General features: G+C 39.2%; 2 protein-coding genes across 3 annotated transcripts in view; one reads left to right on the forward strand and one right to left on the reverse strand.

Moving 5' to 3' along the window:
• Positions 1–20777, forward strand: part of IDUA (alpha-L-iduronidase) — a 46650-nt gene that overhangs the window by 7704 nt on the left and 18169 nt on the right. The gene's annotated exons all lie outside the window — the stretch shown is intronic.
• SLC26A1 (solute carrier family 26 member 1) lies at positions 2–12451 on the reverse strand. Its single transcript, XM_010300063.2, is given in 4 exon segments — positions 2–4733; positions 6101–6751; positions 12312–12337; positions 12340–12451. Coding segments are annotated over 4 exon segments (2259 nt in total). The 5' UTR covers positions 12401–12451; the 3' UTR covers positions 2–3212.

The raw sequence follows: 20777 nt of genomic DNA on the forward strand, positions 1-20777 counted from the left end.
TTTTCCAACCAAAAGCACACATTTGTCTCTAGGTCATATGATACAGGAATATTCATGGTTACGGGGGAACCCAAGGCATCTTTCATGGACTGGACAGCTCCCAGGTTGTTAGTTAGCAGTGCCAGTAAATACAGCCATTTTGACACTTAAACCACACATTCTGGTCACGCTGCACTAGTCAGCAGGAGAGTTTGAGGTGACGACTCCCAACTCTTTGCCCAGCTTCATGGGAGCCACACAGTCCACAAGTTAAGAACCCTTTTCTATTCTTATGTAGCAGTACTAAAGTTTGTTGGATACGTGATTTATACAAGGCACCACAGTGAACAAAAATATAGTCAATCTACACAATGGATATAACATTTCCTAAAAGGCATATAATTATTTTATTTCAACATTAGTATTAACCTAGTTGGAATTACAAGCCCATCCCCAGCTCCTCTCCAAGTCATGGTACCTAATTCCTGGTAGAATAGGAGAGAAGAGAATCAGCAGTTTTTAGCGTTTTCAGTCATCATAACATTAATCTTGGTATAATGCAGTATAGCAAACATAAATGTGCCAGAAAAAGGCTTGCTTTTTTAGCTACCTTTTACATACTCCTTAGAAAAAATTTAAAGTCTGCCAGCATCCCTACATCATAGCACTGTAAGCTGTTTCCCTGCTGTGTTTGACGTTGTTCAACACAACAACTTGATTGTGAGCCAGCTCTGCCAATGAAACTGAAACAGATAACTGTTCTTACGGTTTCTTCTGGTCAATAGTTTCTTCCTAGTATAAGTCTTAAAGCTTAACACCCCTCATGCATAGCCAAGTTTCTTTGCTTAGGTATCCTTTGGTGCCATTCTTAAAAATAATATGATGAAAAAAAGACTTCTGATTCTGAGTTGGTCTAGAGTTAAGGGTATTTTTGCATTTTTTCCTTTGTGTTCTAGGCTGGTAGCTTGACTCATGAAAATAAAAGTTGTCTAGATTGCTAGGCTCTGTGTTCTTTTGTACCGAAACAATATTATTTGACTTCCAATGACAGCTTGCTTTGGCACAACAGCCTAAGAGTGCCTGTATTGATATTGTCTGGCAGTAACTCATGTAAACCCACTTCCTCGTGCTAGGCCCTGGCAGGACCTTAACAGTGGTATTCTCTGATCAAAGAATGATTACAAACAAAAGCAGAAACAAAGCAATACTTTGTCCTTGGGCTCTGCTCATTTGCTTTTATGACATGAATAAGCTAGTCATACCAAGTCAGCAATTTAAAGAATAATGTAATTAAATTGGTTTATGGCAGGAAAATGCTGCCAATGGTCAGTCCTTTAATCTCTTGAGAGATGTTTCTGTCAGGTTTTACTGCTCTGGCAGTACTAACGTGTGCAGCTGATACGCTTTTCTATAATGAGTCCATGAAAATGTCAGCATTGAATCACTTATCTAGTATTGTGCTATTCTCAATCCTTTTTTATTTTGTCTTTTGGGAATGTATTGCTTTTCCTTTAACAAAATATTTGTTCTTGAGAGCCAGACAGGCTCTGGGGCACCTGAAGAACCTCGAGTGTTCTTTTATTCAGTGACCTGAAAAGTTGAAATAAGCAAGTCACACATGTGTTGACCTGATTTTTAATTTTTTTTTAATGGCACAGCAGAGAAATGGCTGCTGCACACATGGAACTTGTATCTAGAGTCTGCTAATTGTAAGAGGTGCAGCTGTGACAGAATTTCCTTCCATGCATGGTGCCATGTGTGAACCAGCCATGATTAAAGAGAGAAAGATAGGGCAGCTGTCTTACCTTTAGTGCAGGTATTTATAAGCTTGAATATGAGGGAGGATATTCTGCCAATGCCACGGGCCAGAACACTGAGTACTATCTGTGTTACAATCAAAATCTAGATCTATGCTTAAAGAGAGAACATGCATATTTAACAACACAACTGATTCTAGGGGTATCATTTGACACAGCAGTTAATGCTAATTATTATAGAAAGTAACCCAGCCCTGGAAAACATGGTTTAGTGGACCTCAAGTAAAAGAATAACATGATAGGAGAAAAAAAACCCTATGTACAAACAGGGGTGGAATTTTTCCAGCACGTGGGGATACACAACTTTGCTCCCTTTACTTGGCCCAGGTATGCTGCTGTAAAGTTTCATTAGCACTGCATCAGAGAAGACTAGCCGGGCAGTTCTGACTGACCCATCAGTCCCTTTCTAGGCAGATCACAGATTTATCTTCCCACTGTACCCTCTTTTCTCCTGTTTTTCTTTGTACCCAGGCAGGCAGTTGTACATGCTGTGCTGTATCACAGTTCTGAGGTTTTATGTTTGATGGTCCTGAATTGGAGTTGCATCTGCCCACCAGAGGCAACTTATTTTTACAGGATAGTACAACTACCTGGGTAACTGTGTGACTACCAGTTAAAGCCATTAATTTTTCTTTATCCTGTTTATCCTCTTACTAGTTACAAAATTGTGCATTAGAATCATATTTCTTCCAACATCTTTAATGGTATCACAGGCTTCAGTAACTAATTACCACAGATTTAAGCCAGTAATACATGTGACTCCAGCAGTAATTTTTGGAAATTTTGAGAGGAACCTGAGATGGATCTCAGTTTCTTCTCCCGTGGCAGGTTGTGTCATTAAGCCTATGTAATCAAGATGGAGAGGTATGCTATTTTCCACAATATTTTATCCCTTTTATTTGTATGCAAATAGCAGGAGTTGTTTAGGAGCACACCTAGAATGATGGAAGGGTCAGGGCCTTGCAAGCCAGAATTTAAACCTTTGTGTCCGAGATGCTAGACTGGTTGCATTTTCATGGAGACAGCTTAGCCCTCTTAGCACAAACCAGCTGTTTAACCACTGGGAGAGTGAGCTGACACTGGGCAGACCTTCCAGCACGAGTCTCATGATGTATTTGTTGGGTCACACATGATCATGGCACAAGGGGAAGTCAATCCCAAACCGCACTATTGCACATCACCTGCATTTTAAAGTGAAGGTGCGGGTAGTAATCCAACCTGTTCCATCCTGGTCCTGGACTGTGTCCTCAGTGGCTATTCTATGTGGCATCTGACAAAGAGCAGAGCTCTTCAGGGGAGAATGGCTTGTAGGCCCATTGCTGTACACAGCTAACAGTGTGTCTGATAATTTAATTATTGCAAACTGCCCCTCCCCATTTGTCACTTTTGTAGTGAATTGTCAAGGAAGACAGAGGATTAAACTGAGCAATCTGCTGAAAGCTTTTGGTCTTTTGCAAACTGCACAGCATTATGTATACTGTAGAACAACATTTCCTGCATATTTCCAAAATCTTTCCCGAAGTAACCTCCTCTTTTCAGAGAGTCTATCACTGAGGGATTGCAGCAAGCCAGGAGAACAGAAATGTTTAAGTCCCTGTAGTCTTTCAGGATTTCCTTTAGAGTGTTAACTCCAGTGGTGTCCAAAAATGAGATGGAAGAGCAATCTACAACAAGGGTTTGGAAATCAATTTGCTTAGGAACTAATTGCAGAGTGTTTTCTCCAGTGCCCAGTCCATTAGCAGTTGTGTGATTCCCTTTTTTCAGATGCTGCTTTTCCTTCTTCTCATATTTTTTCCTTCGAGCAGCTTCTAGATTAGGATCTAAGTTAGTCAATCTGTACAGAGACTTTAGGAAGTAGTTTCTATTTGCATAGTAAAGTGGGGCCTCAAAACGGAATATTTTGACCTTTGGAACAGAAGAGAGATTTTCATATTCTAAGTCATCCTCATAAAAGCTGGTGTCTTGGATCTGACCGAGCAGGGCTGTGCGTGGCCTCTGTGTCCGAACAATGATGCATAACATGGAGAAAACAATACCAACCAACAGCCCTATTTCTGTGCTGATCAAGGCAGAGGCAGACATGGTAATAACCCAAACAAGTGTGTCCACCTTATTTACATGGTACCGTGCTGGCACATCTCGAAACTTCCTCAGGGCTCCCCGGAGGCTGACAATGATGATACAAGCCAGGACACACTTCTGCAAGGAGTAAAAGAGAGGTGCCAGGAAGAGCAGCACCAGCAAAACCACCATTGCACTAATTACTCCAGAGACCTGAGTCTGGCAACCTGTAGATGTTTTGACGAGTGTTTTTGCCAGAGCTGCACTGGTAGCAAAAGAGTGGAAGAAAGAAGGAATGATGTTGCAGAACCCCACAGCAAACATTTCCTGATTGGCTCGGATGGTGTAAGCATATTTCTTTGCACACATTTCAGAAAGGGATACAGTGAAGACAAAGCTGACTATGGCAAGAGGCAAAGCATCTACAGCTACTCGGAGCATTAAGTTGAAATGTGGTACCTTGGGGGGAATAAATCCTGTTGGAATAGCTCCAGAAACACTGGATGCATACACTTCATTTAACTTACCATAGTGGGACACCAGTGTTGCCACTACAATAACTACCAGCTCCGTGGGAAGAGGAAATTTCAGCTTATGCTTATACCGATCTCCCAGTTCCTTAGCAGTGACCAGCACCACGATACAGATGGCACTTGTGATGACATCACAAAGGTTAGCATGAGTAATGTTCCGGAAAATGTTAATCCAGGTAATAACCAGCATCCCATGCCCTTGGCTACGTGGGATTTTTATTCCAATCAGATACTTCACTTGAGCTGTTAAAATGGTTAGGGAAGCACCAGTTGCAAAGCCATCTAGTACAGACTCAGATAGGTACATAGATACGAAACCCAGACGAAAGATTCCCATTAGAACCTGAGGAGACACACAAAAAAAGAAAGAAAAAAATAATGAGCCTTAAATGGTGCTGCAAATAATTAAGTACAGATGGGAGAGAACTAGCTAGAGGCAGATAGCATTTGGCTGTTTGAATCTAAAATAGAAATTATCGTTTGATTTTTCCAGTCTGCTTTTAAAGCATGATTCCTTTTACTGTTGTGGGATACTACAAACCCAAGAGATGAATGAGGAGTTTGAGACAGGGTCAATCAAACATTAGTCTGAAGTGACTCCACTGCAGTGGCTTGTCTGAATTTTATTTCCCATGCAAAAGAACAGTGGATCCAAAAATGCTTCTGTTATACCAAAGCCAATTTTCTTTTTTCCTGGCTTAAAGTGAATAAAGTTAAAACTTACAGCCATTGCTTTGTAAATAGAACTTGAATGACAACAGCTGAGATCCCTATTTTATTGGCACTATTATATTAAACAGCTTTTCATTTTAGCCCTGTGAACAGAAGGGAGACTGAAGCACAGATAGCCTATGTGGCATGCCTGTCAGAAGTGGCAGAAGAGCTCACAAACTTTCCCAGATCCCAGGATGCTGTCCTTAACCAGTTGCTTCTCCTTCCTTTAATGGCTTTGGAAAATATAGCTTCACAAGGGCACTCTGTTGTTCATAAATATGACCTGAAATTTCTTAGTAATAGCTAGCTCTTTCCTAATGCATATATATATATACACACACACACACACACACAATTAATAGGTAAGTATGGTCATCATGCTTCCTTCTGTGTTCTCTTGATATCCTGGTGACGTGCAGCACATTGGTAAGTCTCAGAGTCCAGCACAGCTGTTGTCTGAAAATGAGGTTAGTCAATCTATTTCCCCTCTTGTCCTTTCTGCTTCTGAATTATCTTTGGACAGCAGTTTGGTGGAACATAGTACCCACTAGCAAAACACTGAGCAGCACATTCTAAACCTGTGTAGAAGTAGGTGAGTGGGTCTGCACCTTTATTAAAGTATCTAGGGAAACAGACTTATTTATTCATTGTTCAACTACACAGCTACCTGGGAATTTCCCTCATGGTAAGATCTATATTGCATTCATGGTCCCATGAAAGCAGCAAGGCCAAGAGGCAGTAGACTATCAAAACAATGTTAACAATCTTGCAGAAGACTCTTGTTTTACCTGTGCTTGCTAGTAGCTAAGAAAACTACCTACCTCATCCTTTCTCTGAGTTGCCTACAGTTAGGCTTCCTGGAGAAGGAAGGTCCAAGGTCATTTAATTGAACTGATGCTGTATCCCTCATTGGAAGAGAGTCAAACCAAAGCTTAGGTCATGCAAAGAAGCTTTAGGAACTTCATGCCTTGCCTCTGGATGTCAGTAACCACTTACCTGATACACTCCAGCCACAAATGTCAAGGCTGTAGCAATGCCAATAGCGTAGCATTCTTTCCCACACTCAGCATTCATCCCCGCAATTGTAAGGTTGAAGGCAGTTGTGTTGGACTGACTGTCATTCTGCAGAGAGCTGTCACCCAAGCCTGGTGGGGCATCATCATTCAAGTCAAACCCAGCCAAGAGAAGTTCTCGGTCCACAACTTGTCCTACCATTAAGCTTATCAAGCTGAAAATGCCAACTGAGACGTGACGGGATGTGCCCATTAAGAAATAGATTATGTTGGCAAAGAATGATGTGTAAAGACTGTAAATGGGCTTCAGACCTGCCAGCAGTGAGTATGCGATTGCTTGGGGCACCAAAATGATCCCAATCACTAACCCAGACATAACATCCCCCCAAATGTACTCTTTGCACTGGTACTTGGGAAGCCATCGTAAAACAGGAAGGAAGTCCATGACAAAGTTCTTCAGCTTCTTTGGGGTGCAGGAGCACCTCTTCCTCAGCTTAGCTAGCATGACTTCTTTCCTATTAATTTTGACATGAGTCTTTCTTTCCATGAGAAAGGAGGAAGAGGTGCTGTTTTCCATCCTGGTAGCCTCAAGTGGTCTTTCCATTGTCCCAGTGTTTACTTCATGTATGTGTTCCTGCAATGTGAAGAAAACGGCTGTTAGGTTGCAATTTATGAAGTTTTTTTAACACAGATGCTTAACACTAAAAGTGCATCAGCTAATTGTCTTTCCTCTGCCAGTATGTAGAGACAGAAGCCATACACATTGGTTTCCTAAAACTTGAAGTATGCTCACTGGCACAGTGTTCTGTTTGTGTATTTTAATGATTTTAACAGTTAATACTAAGTTTATGCTGTAGTGACAGAAGTCATCATTCTCTGTGTAAATTTCATGTTTGGTTTTTTTGTTAAGAAGAGTATTTTGCTTTGCTAATGTTTGGTTACACCCAGTTAAAGTGTAGAATTTCAAGCTGAGAAGAAACAAAGGGTTTATGAGTCCAACTTGAAGTATAATTGATAAGCAAAAGAATAGATTACCAACAGCCTCTATGCTTTTGATTCGTAGCACTCCAAATAGGGAGTGGCTTATTATAAAGTCTTCTGTCAATCCTGCTTAGAAATTTTTTTTCAAGATTTTAACAAATATCTTTTGCCAGCAAATTGAAAACAATAAGAAGATATGTATCTGTAACTAGTGCAGAAGTCTTTAACAAGTTCCCAGGTATTATTTTAAATGATACAGTGTGATTTCTAAGGCCATGCAAAGTTTAACCACAATTTGAAACAGGATGTTTAACTGTTACAGGTACATAATTTGGTAAAAGGCAGAAAAGAGATTCTTGTTAGAGATGTGTGGACTGATTGTCCAATTTGAAAATGACCTGCATAGTAGTTTAAATACATTTTAAAAAATCAGTAGATTTCTATCCATCCCAATTACCTTAAATAGTTTTATAGCTCCCATTGTACAAGTTTCTTCATGTTTGTGAGTAAGGTTTATTTCCATCATAAGGGAAAACTAATTGCAATTTAATGTAGTTATTTAGAAATATTGATGGCTATTTTTTATCAGTGATGCCGAATTTACTTTAGACTGTAATATACTGCGTGCTTATGCTAGGCAAGATCTGCTTGGAGAGGAAATAGGTTGGATCTAGTCTTTGTTAGAACGCAAATGTGAGAGAAAAGATAAAAGAAGTTACTTAAAAGCACATGATTAAAGTTTACCAAATACAGAATGCTAGCAACTGTAATAAGGACACTCATTTTTAAGATGCAAAAAAAACCCCACTTCCTGTCTTACCCAGATTACTTTGGAGAATGAGAAGCTTGTGCATAAGGACAGCAAGTCCTGTTTGAATGCTACCCACTTCTTACAGCCAAGTGAATTCAGACAGCCAAGAAATAAATACAGTGCCCTTGTTCTACATACTTAAAAGCTAGTGGGCAGTTCAATATCCAATGAGTGCTTCTGATAGGCTACATAAGAAATACTGCATCAAGCTCTGTACACTAGGCTCATATATTTAATTGCACAGTTGCTGTCTGCCTCTCTCTAAACTCACACAATTTACTTGCAAGTAAATTTATATTTATTAAAAAAACATTAAAACTCACACATATGCATTGCTTATGCAGCTTCTTGAAGGATGATAATAGTTTATAAGATTATTGGACTGTAATTTATCTAGAAATTTGTTAAGAGATCTTCTGTATGAATGATAATTTAGTAATATATCTTGGCTGTACTGCCCCACTGGATAATCAGAATAGTAGCTTTTTGTAAAAGCCAACAACAACAAAAAAAGCTAGTATGATAAAGCATATATCTTTTCAGCAATTTTGATGCATTTTCAACAAAGGTCAAAAGAACCTTCATGGTTGAATAAATAAATTCAAGCTAAAACACAGCCAAATGCTGACAGGTGGTAATTTTCTTCAGTTCTTTTTTCTTCTGAAAATAAGGGTTTCCTTCCTGTAAATAACCATTTGTCCTGCTAGATATATTTTCAAAATCCATGTCAAATGAACATGCTAGCTGTAAAACATTCAGCTCTAAATCAAGATGTTACTGGTTTTCAGAAACTGTTAATGTTTAGAATTTAATTGTTGTTTTTAGAACATAGTAAAGCCATAGCCAATAGTGGAAGGGATGTTGTTACCAGCAAGACATTTTTTGACTGTGTAACCCTCAGGTTCTGAGACTGTGATGCTTGTAGCTCAGTAATAACTTAGTAGCTTCACTTGGAGAAAATGAAATTCCACCATGGCTGTGTGCTAATCCATGTACACTTGTGCAGCCTAGCAGAGAGCTGGGAGCTTCCAATGCTCTTGCCATCTCCGAAAGACATGAGGGTGGAGAGCAGATCTGTCTACTACTGTGCACATGAGTAGACTCCAGCCTTCTGATTCTGTCACTGAGATACAACACTGCGCTTCCACAGTGGTAATATTTGAACAATATTCAGGAGCCCTAGGGGTGTCAGTAACTAGATTACTGGTTCACCAAACAGACGCATTTTCAGCTCAACCCATGCGAAGTGGTTTATAAGAAAAGGGACAACCCCTATTTCAGGCTCCCTCTCACCCCTCAGAGCTTCACAGAACATAAAATTTGAATTTTATTCAAGTGAAGGCTTCCCATCACTTGCTGAAAGAGCTGTTCTTAGCAAGGATGCACAGATGAAGCAGCATATAGCATATAACATGTCTATCCATTGCATTTGACTTTGGTATCGGAACATTGTCAACTGTTTAATACAAGTGAAAGTTGCATGCACATTCGTGTACGTATGTATCATCCATATCATTACAACGAAAAGTAGTCTTAGTTATTTTTAATTCTGTTTTGATGTTTGGAATCTTCACAGTTAAGTTTTTTCAAGTTGCCCTTGACTGTATGAGCAAAAGCAAAAAGCTTTCTTTTTTTTTTTTTTTTCTTGCTTCAGCAGTGACCTGAACCACTCATTCTTTCAGGTTAAATGCAGTGACTCAGTTCATGTTGTGAAAAAGAGAAACAAAGCGAAGAACCATTCAAGCCAAACAAACTGCCGACTTTCCAATTGGCCTTAGTCCCACCTTTCTTCCTGTCTTTTCACCATGCCACTGACCCGACAAAATCTCTGCAGGAGAAGAAACATTCATCACAATATATTCAGTGGGATTTCTCTTTGAAGATTCCTTGGCAAGCAGTTTCTGCTGGTACACATATAACCATTCTGGCTGGATGAGTTGCTCTTTGTGAAACAGCACAACCCAAGAAAACTTTATTCTAATGCATCCTTTTGTCTCCTCATCCTGATTGTCTACCAGAAGATCTGAAGCTCTATCTCTAGAAAGCCCAAGAGGGAGTAGGCAGGGTGAGCCTGCCCCTCTATGCTAAGGAGATCTCTTAAATGCTGTATTTGGGACAGAAGTGAGACAGTGTATCACAACTCTATACTAGAATCACTCACTCTTGCTGAAAGATTGCAAGTTAAGTTAGGATAGAGCCCTTTATATAGTTTGAGCCAAGTGATGCAGTTTTCTCTTTGTTCAAACTATGAAAAATCAACTAAAAACTAATGTGAGTAGAGCAAGTTTTTTATTTATCATCTGAACTTTGCTTGTATTTTTGTTGCATAAATCACAGAAAAACATGAGACATCAGTTTAGCTAAGCATTTGATTTAAAACACTTGTAGGTGTTGAGTTAAACTGTTCATGTTACTCATCTTTCATATCAGCAACCTCTTCTGCCTGTAAGAAACCTTTCTCAGTCTCTAATGGCTATGACTACATTACTGTTCTGGTTTTGAGCATTAACACAGTTTTGAAAAAAATCTCTGGTTAGCCTCATTTATGGTGCATACAGAGGCGTGTTATGCTTGCAAACTAGATTTTTTTCAGAGGAAAGTACCCAGAAGCTCTGCCCCAGTGCACTTTGACACTTTATGGTGGCATAAAAACTCAAGACAGTTAATTGGTTCTTTGAAGAGATTTGAGAAGATGTGGTGAGGACATTTAGTCTGTGGGACCTGACTAGTCTGTAATACAATCCCCTGAAATGCATATAATACAATGCAATGCGATGCGATGCAATGCAATACAATACAATACAGTACAATACTATATAGTACAGCTTCAGCACCTGCTGCTTTGATTTATTAGTCTGCTTTTGTTGTGCAGAATTACTTAGAAATGTTGACATAACCTATGACTTTTAGAAAGGATCAAGTGACAGAACAAGTGAAATGAATGTTTCTCTCTGTGTTGCATAAGCTATTGTATTTTCAACTTTAGAGCACCAGGACCTAGACGTACTTGGAAGCAGACTTAAGGAAGGTGCCGTCAACCAAAACCATTTATTTAAACACTGACCGAGCAAGCTTTCAGGCTCTAGGCAAAGAACATTGCAGTGTTTTTTGGAAAATCATGTGAAACTTGATGGGCTCAGTTAGTTTTTTACTGTATATGGGCAAAATACTGTGGCTTCAAAGCATTTTCTTGTTGAGTTTCAACATTATGCTAATCCAAAAGTGAAGAGGGAGAAATATTACAGTGTGTTGGTCTCTGTGAATCAGAAAAGGCAGAACATTAGTCTAAGTCCTCTGCACATAAACACTGCTGTACTATTCTGAGAGTCAAGCAATCTTACAGATTTGTATATTTCTAATTAAAATCTCCAATTCACAACTTCCACTTCCAGCTATAAATTGATCTAGTATTTCCAAGGCAAATTAGGCTCCTTTTCAAATGCCTGCATTCATGAGCAGCTGTGATTCAATTAATATTTTCCCAAGGATTCTCAGTCCAGTATCTCAGTGGGTAAGATGACAGCCACTGACATGTAACAATCACAGAGGTGATGAGCAGGCTACAGTAGAACTCACAGAGTGAGCCAGCAGCTGTTGTTACGGCTGTCCCATCAGATCATCCTTAGGAATGATCAGATCTTGAAAATAAATGATCAAGTTGTTTCACGAGTTCTCCAGGGACTGGTTTTGTTCAGTGGTTCCAGAATGTGCTGGTCAAAATTTTGGCACACTAGGGCATGACCACTAAAAAGACATTTTCTATGGGGTCAGAGAACATTCCTAAAAATCAGACCTCTTCCTTTTGGAAAAGTAGGTGTCCAAAGTGAAAGTCTGTTTTTTAAAAAAATCTTTCAAGACAGCTTTCCAAGACCTTAGTCATCAGTCACAAAGCTAAACACTAAGCTCTGTTTTCTGCCCTGTGGTTTTGCTGGACTTTGTTTAGTCACATTAAGCTGTTGTAAAGAAAAACAAACTGATACCCAATTCTCATGTTTTTTTCCCAGTATCTTGGGTTTACTACACACAATAAGGACAATATTTTGGAAACCATCTTTCATATTTAATCACTAAGAAAGTACTCAGTTTTAATAATAATTTGATAAGCTTCATAAGCTTTTCTTAAGTACAAATAAAACCAAGCCAAATGGCTGGTCTTGCACTCTTAGACCAGGGTTTGCAGGAAAGATTACTTCCATACCAATTGCAGATGACTACATGCTTTACAAACCTTTGCCCCAGTATCTACAAGCAATATTTATGAAGAACAGAATAATGACAAAAATTAAAAAGCAACACCAGTGTGCAAACTAACTGAAAACAGGCAGTTTTGCACCTTTGAAAACAGGCCAAGAACAAATAAAACCTGAGTTCAGAGGTGTGAGAGGGGAGGCAAATCTCTTACCTGGATAGCTTTTTGACAGGAATGTTCAGGTCTGTTTTTGCACGTTGGAATGAATGAAAGTCTTCAGTCAGGCATTGCTCTATTTGCATAAAGGATAATTATTAGCTAAATATTCCTCAAGGGAAGAATGGGTAGTTATGGAATCTTAAGCTTGCTGCTTCATAGTGTGTTGTCACTTGTACCACTCTGAAAACTTGGATATATATGCAGCAGTCGCTGAGGATTTGAGTTTAAATAATGTGTGAGATTATTAATTAACTAAAGCTGATCCAAAAATTATGCTGAACTCAGGCTAGCACATCTCTGACCTTTGAAGCTGCTTGTCATCTGAGATTTGATCTGGTTTATGCATCCTCATATAGCATTAGCTTTTGATTTTGCATATTGAAGGTATAAGAACTGCAGCCTTGCCTGAGATTTGTGCATGTTGCACGCTGGCATAAGTACTGTTCTGCTCAACACATAGGATGGGACTGCTGGAGGTCAGAGTTCCATTCCTACATGTCAGCGCATTCAGATCACAAGATCTTTGTTGCTTCTGTGTAAAATGAAGACTGTAAAATGTAGGCAGATCAGCAGGACAAAGACTGACTTTCTGTTCATTCTTTGCGAGGTGTTTAATGAGCAAGTCTCCCCTCTGTTACTTTAGCTCTTTGGACAGGTGCAGACCTATCCAACTGACAAATAATCATCCATTCCCTCCTCCCAACAAAGGTGATTGATAATGTTTAATGGTTACTAAGCAGTGTCGATTAACAAATTGGGCACAGGGACAGGACTCAACAGGAACTGCATTCAGATGGCCTACAAGCTAAGAGATGAGAAGTGTATGATTCTCAGCCAAGGAAGAACACAAACATGCATGCAATAAGAGTCTGAGATGGGAGGTATGAGGCCTGAAAAACGCTCTGTTTCTGGATAGACAGAGATGGTTGGTTCCTCCTTCCCTGCCAGCAGGACTGCTTGCAGGGAGGTGCAGTGCACAAGCATGTCTACAGAAGGACAGGTTCCAACTTTGTCTTTTATCCCAGTGCAAAAAGTTGTTTGCTGCTCTTTAAAATGAAAAGAAAACATGAAAATTATGGAAATGAAAATTCAAAACACCAACAAGAGAGTGGAACAGGAATTGAAACACATCTCACCTCTGTGATGCTAAACTAGTCATGGATTCTTAAAAGTACTGGCTGTTACCAAGAACTCAGTGACAATAGTTGTGACATTCTAATCTCAAAAACTAAAGAAGGTAATGTCCATCTTGCCCCTTCCCTGTAGACGGTCTTGTCAAGCATTCTTGTCCCTTTGCCATTCCCAGGGTAGCTCTGAGACTAAAAAGGAAGCAGTAGTGCATTTAATCTGCGTAATTAATTTTGCACACTGGTGGCAGTAAAATAGTGTGTCTCTTTGGTCTTGTGCACCACAGAATTGAAAATGGCTTTATTGCTTCTGTTAATTTCTTTTCAGGCCTGCAGTATTTCTTTCCTGAAGATAAAGTGACTTAAATTCAGTCTCTCAGATTTGTCCTTTCATCCATTTTACTACCTAATTCTTAGAACCAACAGTCATATTCTCCAATGACCTCTTAAAATGTGCATGCCATTTACTTCAGGACCCAAGTAAGCTTGCCTACTCTGTTCTTCTTTACAGCATGTTTCCAATATGTGGAAACTCTGCAACTTCTAGTATTTGCAGTCCTGAAATTTGCAGAATAATTGGGGTTTGCCCCACTTCACCTTTTTTTTTTTGAAAGAGACTTCTCTGCATTTCTCTCCAACAGCACTTTTCCAAATATCAGGCACCTAAGAGTACTACAGGATATTCACGTTATCACTTGACCCCTACCATATAGAATCTATTGTAAATTTGTTTTTCCTCAAGCTAGCCTAAAAATAACACCTTCTGAAATTTTAAAAGAAAGGCATTTCAAATTATGATTTTTAAGTATGTGAACACTATTTAGGCACAGAACCATTCAAGTAAGGCTAAACTTCTCTGGACAGGATAGTTCCATGTGATGGAAAAAGTGACAAAATTAAGCAGTCTTTTATTCTCTTCCTAGGAGTTGTGAAAATAATCTAGTTTTGAAGAAACTACATTTTATGATGAACAAGCTTTACTTAACATACAGAAGTACTGACAGCAGAAGCTTCATCAGAGCTTTAATTATGGAGATGCTAGTTCACACTCCATAGCATGAAGCCATTCATCAAGGCTTCAGTTGAACAATAATTTCTGAGTGGGCAGCTCCTGGCATCCTGGATGAATTCCACTGACACTAACAAAGCAGGACTAAGTTCTACAAGAACTGTCTTTCCATGTAAAATGCTCAATTGTGTATTTAAGAAACAATAGTAATTGGCCAAAGTAACCAAAAGACATACTGCAATTAAACACCTATCTTTAAGTGTAGAAACTACATTTTAAAAAAAGACAACCATTGACGAGTAATTCAGTTTACAGTTGATTTTCCTTTGTGTGACTTACTATTTATGAACAAATGCCCAATATTAACTGGATTAAGAACTCTGAAAGGTTAAAAGCAAAATCTACCTGAGGGTTGTTATGAAATAAAACTTGTACAGAGAGAATATATTTGGCTTTGTTGACTCATTTACTTGAGGACTTCAGAAGATTTCAGAAAAACTCATGGCATTACTACGTACAATTCATTTCTGGTGACCCAGTTATATACTTAAAAATAATGCTAAATTAGACATACAGGAAAGATTAAAAGTTTTTTTACTGGGCTACAATCAATAACATCAAGTCTTCAAAAGTACATAGGGCAAATGTAATAGCCTTGTTCTGCCTTCTGTGCAAGTGTTTGAAGTTAATAAATTCAGTGAATTATAAAAACACTTAAACCTAATGTCTGTGTTACTTAGAACACCCACAAGCCTCTTTTAGTCTATAATTTACCTTTATACCATAGCGACCAGGTGATGTGCCGAAAAAGCACACATTTCATTGCTATTTAATAGGAAAGATAGGGGCAGTACTAATAAGCATCCACTCCATTAAAAGCCCCTAAGTGCTACACCTAACATGCCTTCTCTAGTTGTGGCAAGTGTCCAGTGCAGCTGAAAATGGTGTGTCTATGGGAAGGGAGAGACATTATGTTATTAATTAGGTTTTTTATTAAAAAAATAATCTTTTGTAGTCCCTGCTGCAGGAGAAACTCTGAGATCTGCAAAGTTCAGCGCACATCTATATATTTGAAACTAAGACCTTTACTATGCATCCTTCCTTCTGTTTCCCACTACAAACATAGAACGAATTGATTAGCACTTACCAAAGGCAGAAAGTAGCTGCAGTAGTTCCACAACAGATTTCTTATCAGTACACAGTAGCACAGTTCCGCAGGAGCGCAGCTTTCTACAAGAGTAGATTAGAAATTCTGTTGTGATATAGTTTGGGTCTGTCCAATGATATTACTCCATTGGTGTTTAGAGTGAGATAACATAAATAAATAGTAGCCCTTGGAAAAATCTTTGTCCTGTAGAGTGTAATCACAGGTAGAAGATAAGCTTAAAATCATTACATTATAGGGGCTCGTAATCTCTGCCTTCTTACTCATCCCTGCTATTCTGTTTTAATAGAGCCAGCTGCACTATGTGGAGATCAAATAGAAGTGCTGTCCTGACTTAGCTTTAGCAGTTTCAGGGTGTTTGTGTACTTACTTCAATTAGACAAAAAAAATACTGTGATGTGTTAAATGGGATTAGGATAGGCAATGTGTGGAACAGTCCTTACACACAGTGTTGAGCTGTCCATGGTCATTCATGAAGTTGCGTCCTTTGAAAAAGGATTTTTCTTAAAATACATCATGGAGGCGGCTTGGCTAATAAAACGTCTATGAAGACTTTATATATCTTCAGCTGCAATTGAGTGTAACATGTCTGAGCTTGTCCGCCTCGTAAACAAAACTGCCTGTTTTTTTCAGGAACAGCCTGAACAGCCAGAACTGTGGAACCAAAGCCTGCTTATTGATTGGTTTAGGATGAATGTTACTACTGATATCTGTAAATCTTAGAGGCGAATTTACTGTAGCAGGGATAGTCTTCTGGGAATGCTGAAGCTTCTTCACCCATTCCTTGCATTCATGTCTTAATCTTAACTGGATATTCAAACCCCATTTCTGTGTGCAAAAAACCCAGAGAATTTCTTAACTGCATTGTGAGGTAAATTTTGATGTTTCATAAGCACAGAATATAATGCACTTTATGGTGAAAAGAGAGGTATTTTTCATATTAGTGGAAGTTGTTTTGGGATGGAGGAAAAAAGAAGAAAAAGAGTTATACATGAACATGAAGACCATGGAGTGGAAGAGCTGTCACTGTCATATTTAATAACACATCACTAGCCTAAATTGTAATGCCAAAAGCAGGTTCAGAATAGAATTATCAGCTCTCAGTTTGAAGAGACATGTAAGTTTGCATCTCATTGAAAACTGTCTATAAATGCAATTGGTTAGTTTTACCTCCTTTATTGTAAGAGGTTTTGCTATATTATATATTCAGGAACCAAGAGCAGACATTGGGATGCCATTTAAAGAGCTGCTTTTTCCAGATTGGGTTATAGTGCTCATTTGTCAGTTTTGAAGTATTCAGAAACCACTCATCACAAAAATTCTGCAAGATTAAGAGCAATACATTGGATGACATACTCATTGTGCCTTTTCACCGTCTAAGTTATTAAACATCAAAATATTAGGAAATTAACATGGTATCATTTAGTGACAACCTCTTCTATTTTTTGTTTTGCAAATAAGTGATATATTCATGTTAGACATACAGTTGCCTGTGGGCGGGCAAGGATTGATATAGGAAGACACACCTGAAAGTACATCTGCCACGCAAATACATCCAGTAGCAGCTGTGCTTCGTTGGACGCCATGTGCTATCTGTACTTTAGACATTAGAGAAGTACATCAGCTGAGAAGTCTAGCTGCAAATGTTCACACCTTCAGTATTTAGCTCCATGTTTTTCTTTTCTTAGACTGTTTGTTAGTTGTGCCATTACGTACTCCTCAATACAGATCTCACCAAGTGGAAACAAGTTTTGAGAACCTAAAGATGGAAGAAGTTAAACACCTGATAAAAGTAGCACAATGTTCATTAATGCAAAATTTCAGGTCCAGTTAAAGCATCTGAGTGGAACCTACGAGTAACCTGAGTGCCAGCAAGTTGTACAGAGCAGACCAAATAGAACACTGTTGAATTTTGTTCTTGTTGCGTATTTGGCAGCAGGGAGGGCAATCATTCCAACTCCTTGTTGTGATATTACACAACAGTAAATAAGCTATGTCCTGTGCTATAGTTGGATTCACATACTTTTGGACTATATTTCCACATACAGCTAACAGACGAAAGTATAGAAGGAGCATAAACAGAAAATAAAGATGTGAAAATGAAGGAGTGGCAATAACAGTATGGTGAAATGAAACCAGTAAATCAAATACATACCATGGAGACTCATTACTGAAGGTACAGTATTAGACTGGGTGCTTGAATTAGAATGCTGGATGCATACAGAGAACAGTTCTGCTGCTTGGAAAGAAAAGTTTAGTAACAGCTTTCCCAGGCAGTGCCAAAAGGAGTTATGTGCTTGAAGCAAGCTAGTTTTAGCCCTTGGTCATCATTCCTCTTCCTTGTGCATCTAAAAAGTCACCCTTTAATCTTCATTAAGGATATAATCTCCCTACCCCTTCTTTCCAAAACTTTTGCTTATAGACGACATTATTTGGAGTTCCAGCATCAAGGGCAGTATAAACCCACAGTGAACAGTTTACTTGTAACCATATGTTATGCAGGAGGATATTACCTCCATACATCAAACTCAGAAAGAAAGATACCATCTCGCAGCCCAGCTCACAGATTGTGACTGAGCCTTTAAATTTGTAGTGAAGAATCAGTGAAAAAGCTTTTCCTGCTACTGGATTTGCCCTATCATTATTTGATTACCTCCCTTTGAAAATGAATGTAGACACAACAGATCTCAACAGGGGATCACAACAAGATCTCACAACAGTCTAAATTATCCATGCCTAATTGATCTGATTGGATATGTTCGCATGTCTGGAGAGGCCAGATACTAAAATACCTCATGCCTTATGCCTTTGCCTAAATTGCTGTGCTTTCATAGCCTGTTTCCCCTTTTACATCTTGAATTTGTTTTAAAAAGGGGAAAGTGGGGGGAGGAAGAGACACAACAGTCTAACAATATTTTCCTAGCAAGCTAACTCACCTCTGCACAGGAAGCTGTTGATGCTTTGTCTGCCTCTCTCTCTTCCCCCCACACACAGCACGCTCATTGCTGAAAGAAGGACTGAGACTGTGCTCACAAAAGCAGGCTGAGTAAGAAATGGAAAATCATAGGCCGTGATTAGCATCAGCTTGAAAGCATTCATTGTTTGCTTGCATTTCTGTGCATGTGAGTTTTAGCCAGATCACAACAAAGATTTTGTGAGTTGCTTTGCAAGGTATAGATCAAATAACGCTGATTTCAAAGAGGAAAGAAGCTAATGAAGATGTCGTATAAATCGCAGTCAATTCTATTTTTATGTATTTAAAAAAATAAAAAGATTCAGCTGAATCCACATCCTCCTGGCTGGCTTGTAGAAGAGGCAGTGATTTCCAATAAATAACAGATGTTGTATTTTGCATCTTTGAAGCCAATTTGTTCCTAAACCACAAAGATTCATACTCGTCCTTCTTTTTGTGCATGTATCATGCTGGTTGGCTGTGTGGATGGATTAACTGTGACAAGCTGTGACATCAGCAAGGGCTGGATGCTGCTTGGCTGTGTGGTTTTGTAATGCATCCTCCCAGTACTGCTGGGCTGGCTCATTCACGATATAGGGTGAGTGAATTCTGTATAGTATGGGCCCAGCATGGACTGAAGTCTTCCGCATTGTGCCTCTGTGCAGATGTTGTGCCATAATTCTAAAGCAAGCAGATTTTCAGTCCCTGCTTACAAAAATGGTACAGCTGAGAAGCAAATGCAGAGAAGTATTAAAGCTAATAAATAAACCTGGAAGTGATAAAATATGCCAGTTCTTCAGCATGGGCACAATAGTCTTCGGTCTTGCAACTTTAGAAAAGGCTCTGTTGAGGTTTTTGGTCTGCAAAGCATGTGTGAAAAGCACAGGCTGTGTTTTGCCTGGGGACTGCCGATGAGGAAAAATCAGTGTTAATGGACCTGCAAAAGGTCAAGTGATTGTGGTTATTTTGAGATATGGTGATTTCACAAAAGGGAGTCAATTTACTGTACCTGTAATGATCATAGCAAACAAGAGTGAGTGGAGCAAGAGCATGGTAGAAGCAGCTCTGATATGAATGAGTACGGTATTCCCAGTTTCCACTGAATTCAGAAGGGGGAAATGTTTATTAATAACACAGGAGCCTGCTGATTTCATAGGTACTCATTAATGATCTTGTGCTTAAACCTGAAGTACCAATCTAGTAGGGGTTTTTTCGTTGACATTGAGGAAACCTGGAGCAATAATTGCTGAGAAGGCAGCCTCTGGAAAGATGAATAGTAATGAGGGCTATTCTGCCCTTCATATACTCTCAGGTATCATTTCCATAGTGCTCACAGTCCCTTAGGACCTACTTTTAAGATCTGGAGGTTTTTAAAGTACTGAGCAGAACAAGAAGCTTATGTAGACAATTGGTGGGTTTGGAGCAAACAAGGTCTTTGTAACAGCCTGAACTTTAAACTGGCTTCACTTCATTCCTCATAGTTGCAAATGTAAGTAAAAACCAAGAAGGCAGGATCCTTTTGTGTTGTTAGAGGGACTTGGAGGGCAACAAGTCGCCCTGCTGGAAAAGCTGAAAGATCAACTTGCTGACATTTCCCATACAGAGCATTTGACCTTCATCTTCATGCTGTGCTCACAGTTTACATGCTTCACTGTCACGCCAATAGCCTGTTCTCCTGGCAGTTACTTCTGAAGACAGTTCTTTCTGCAGGACCTGGTAGCAGCAAGATTTTGAACTGGCATAGTTTATCGGTGTTTGTTCCTTCATCTTTCCAGTGAACATCTTGGCTTTGGATACTGAGCTCCTCTCCAGGTTAGACAGGCATTTGTATCTGTTCTGGAGTTTTATGATCTCTAAAATGGCATCATGGACTCTAGAAAGCAATTCTTTGGGACACTGTATCTAAGCATGCTCCTGATAGAAGTCACCTACTGTGACAACTGTTTACTCTTGATTTACTCTTGAAAGGGAGAATTTAATTATCATGCATATTTACACTTATCAGAACAACAGTGACTGTGTGCTATGTTAGCTTCTGATGTGCATGGTAACTGTGTCCACCAGAAATGCAAAGGGAGGCCACACCAACTGAGTGAGGACGTCAGGATGAGAAAGGCACTAGTCTAGTATATGGATATTTCCTGATCATATAAATCCTAGGCCAGACAAAGCTCTCTTCAATAGAATAACTCTGTTGGTGGTTACC

Source organism: Balearica regulorum, chromosome Z (assembly GCF_011004875.1).
Source record: "Balearica regulorum gibbericeps isolate bBalReg1 chromosome Z, bBalReg1.pri, whole genome shotgun sequence".
Classification (NCBI taxonomy): Eukaryota; Metazoa; Chordata; class Aves; order Gruiformes; family Gruidae; genus Balearica; species Balearica regulorum.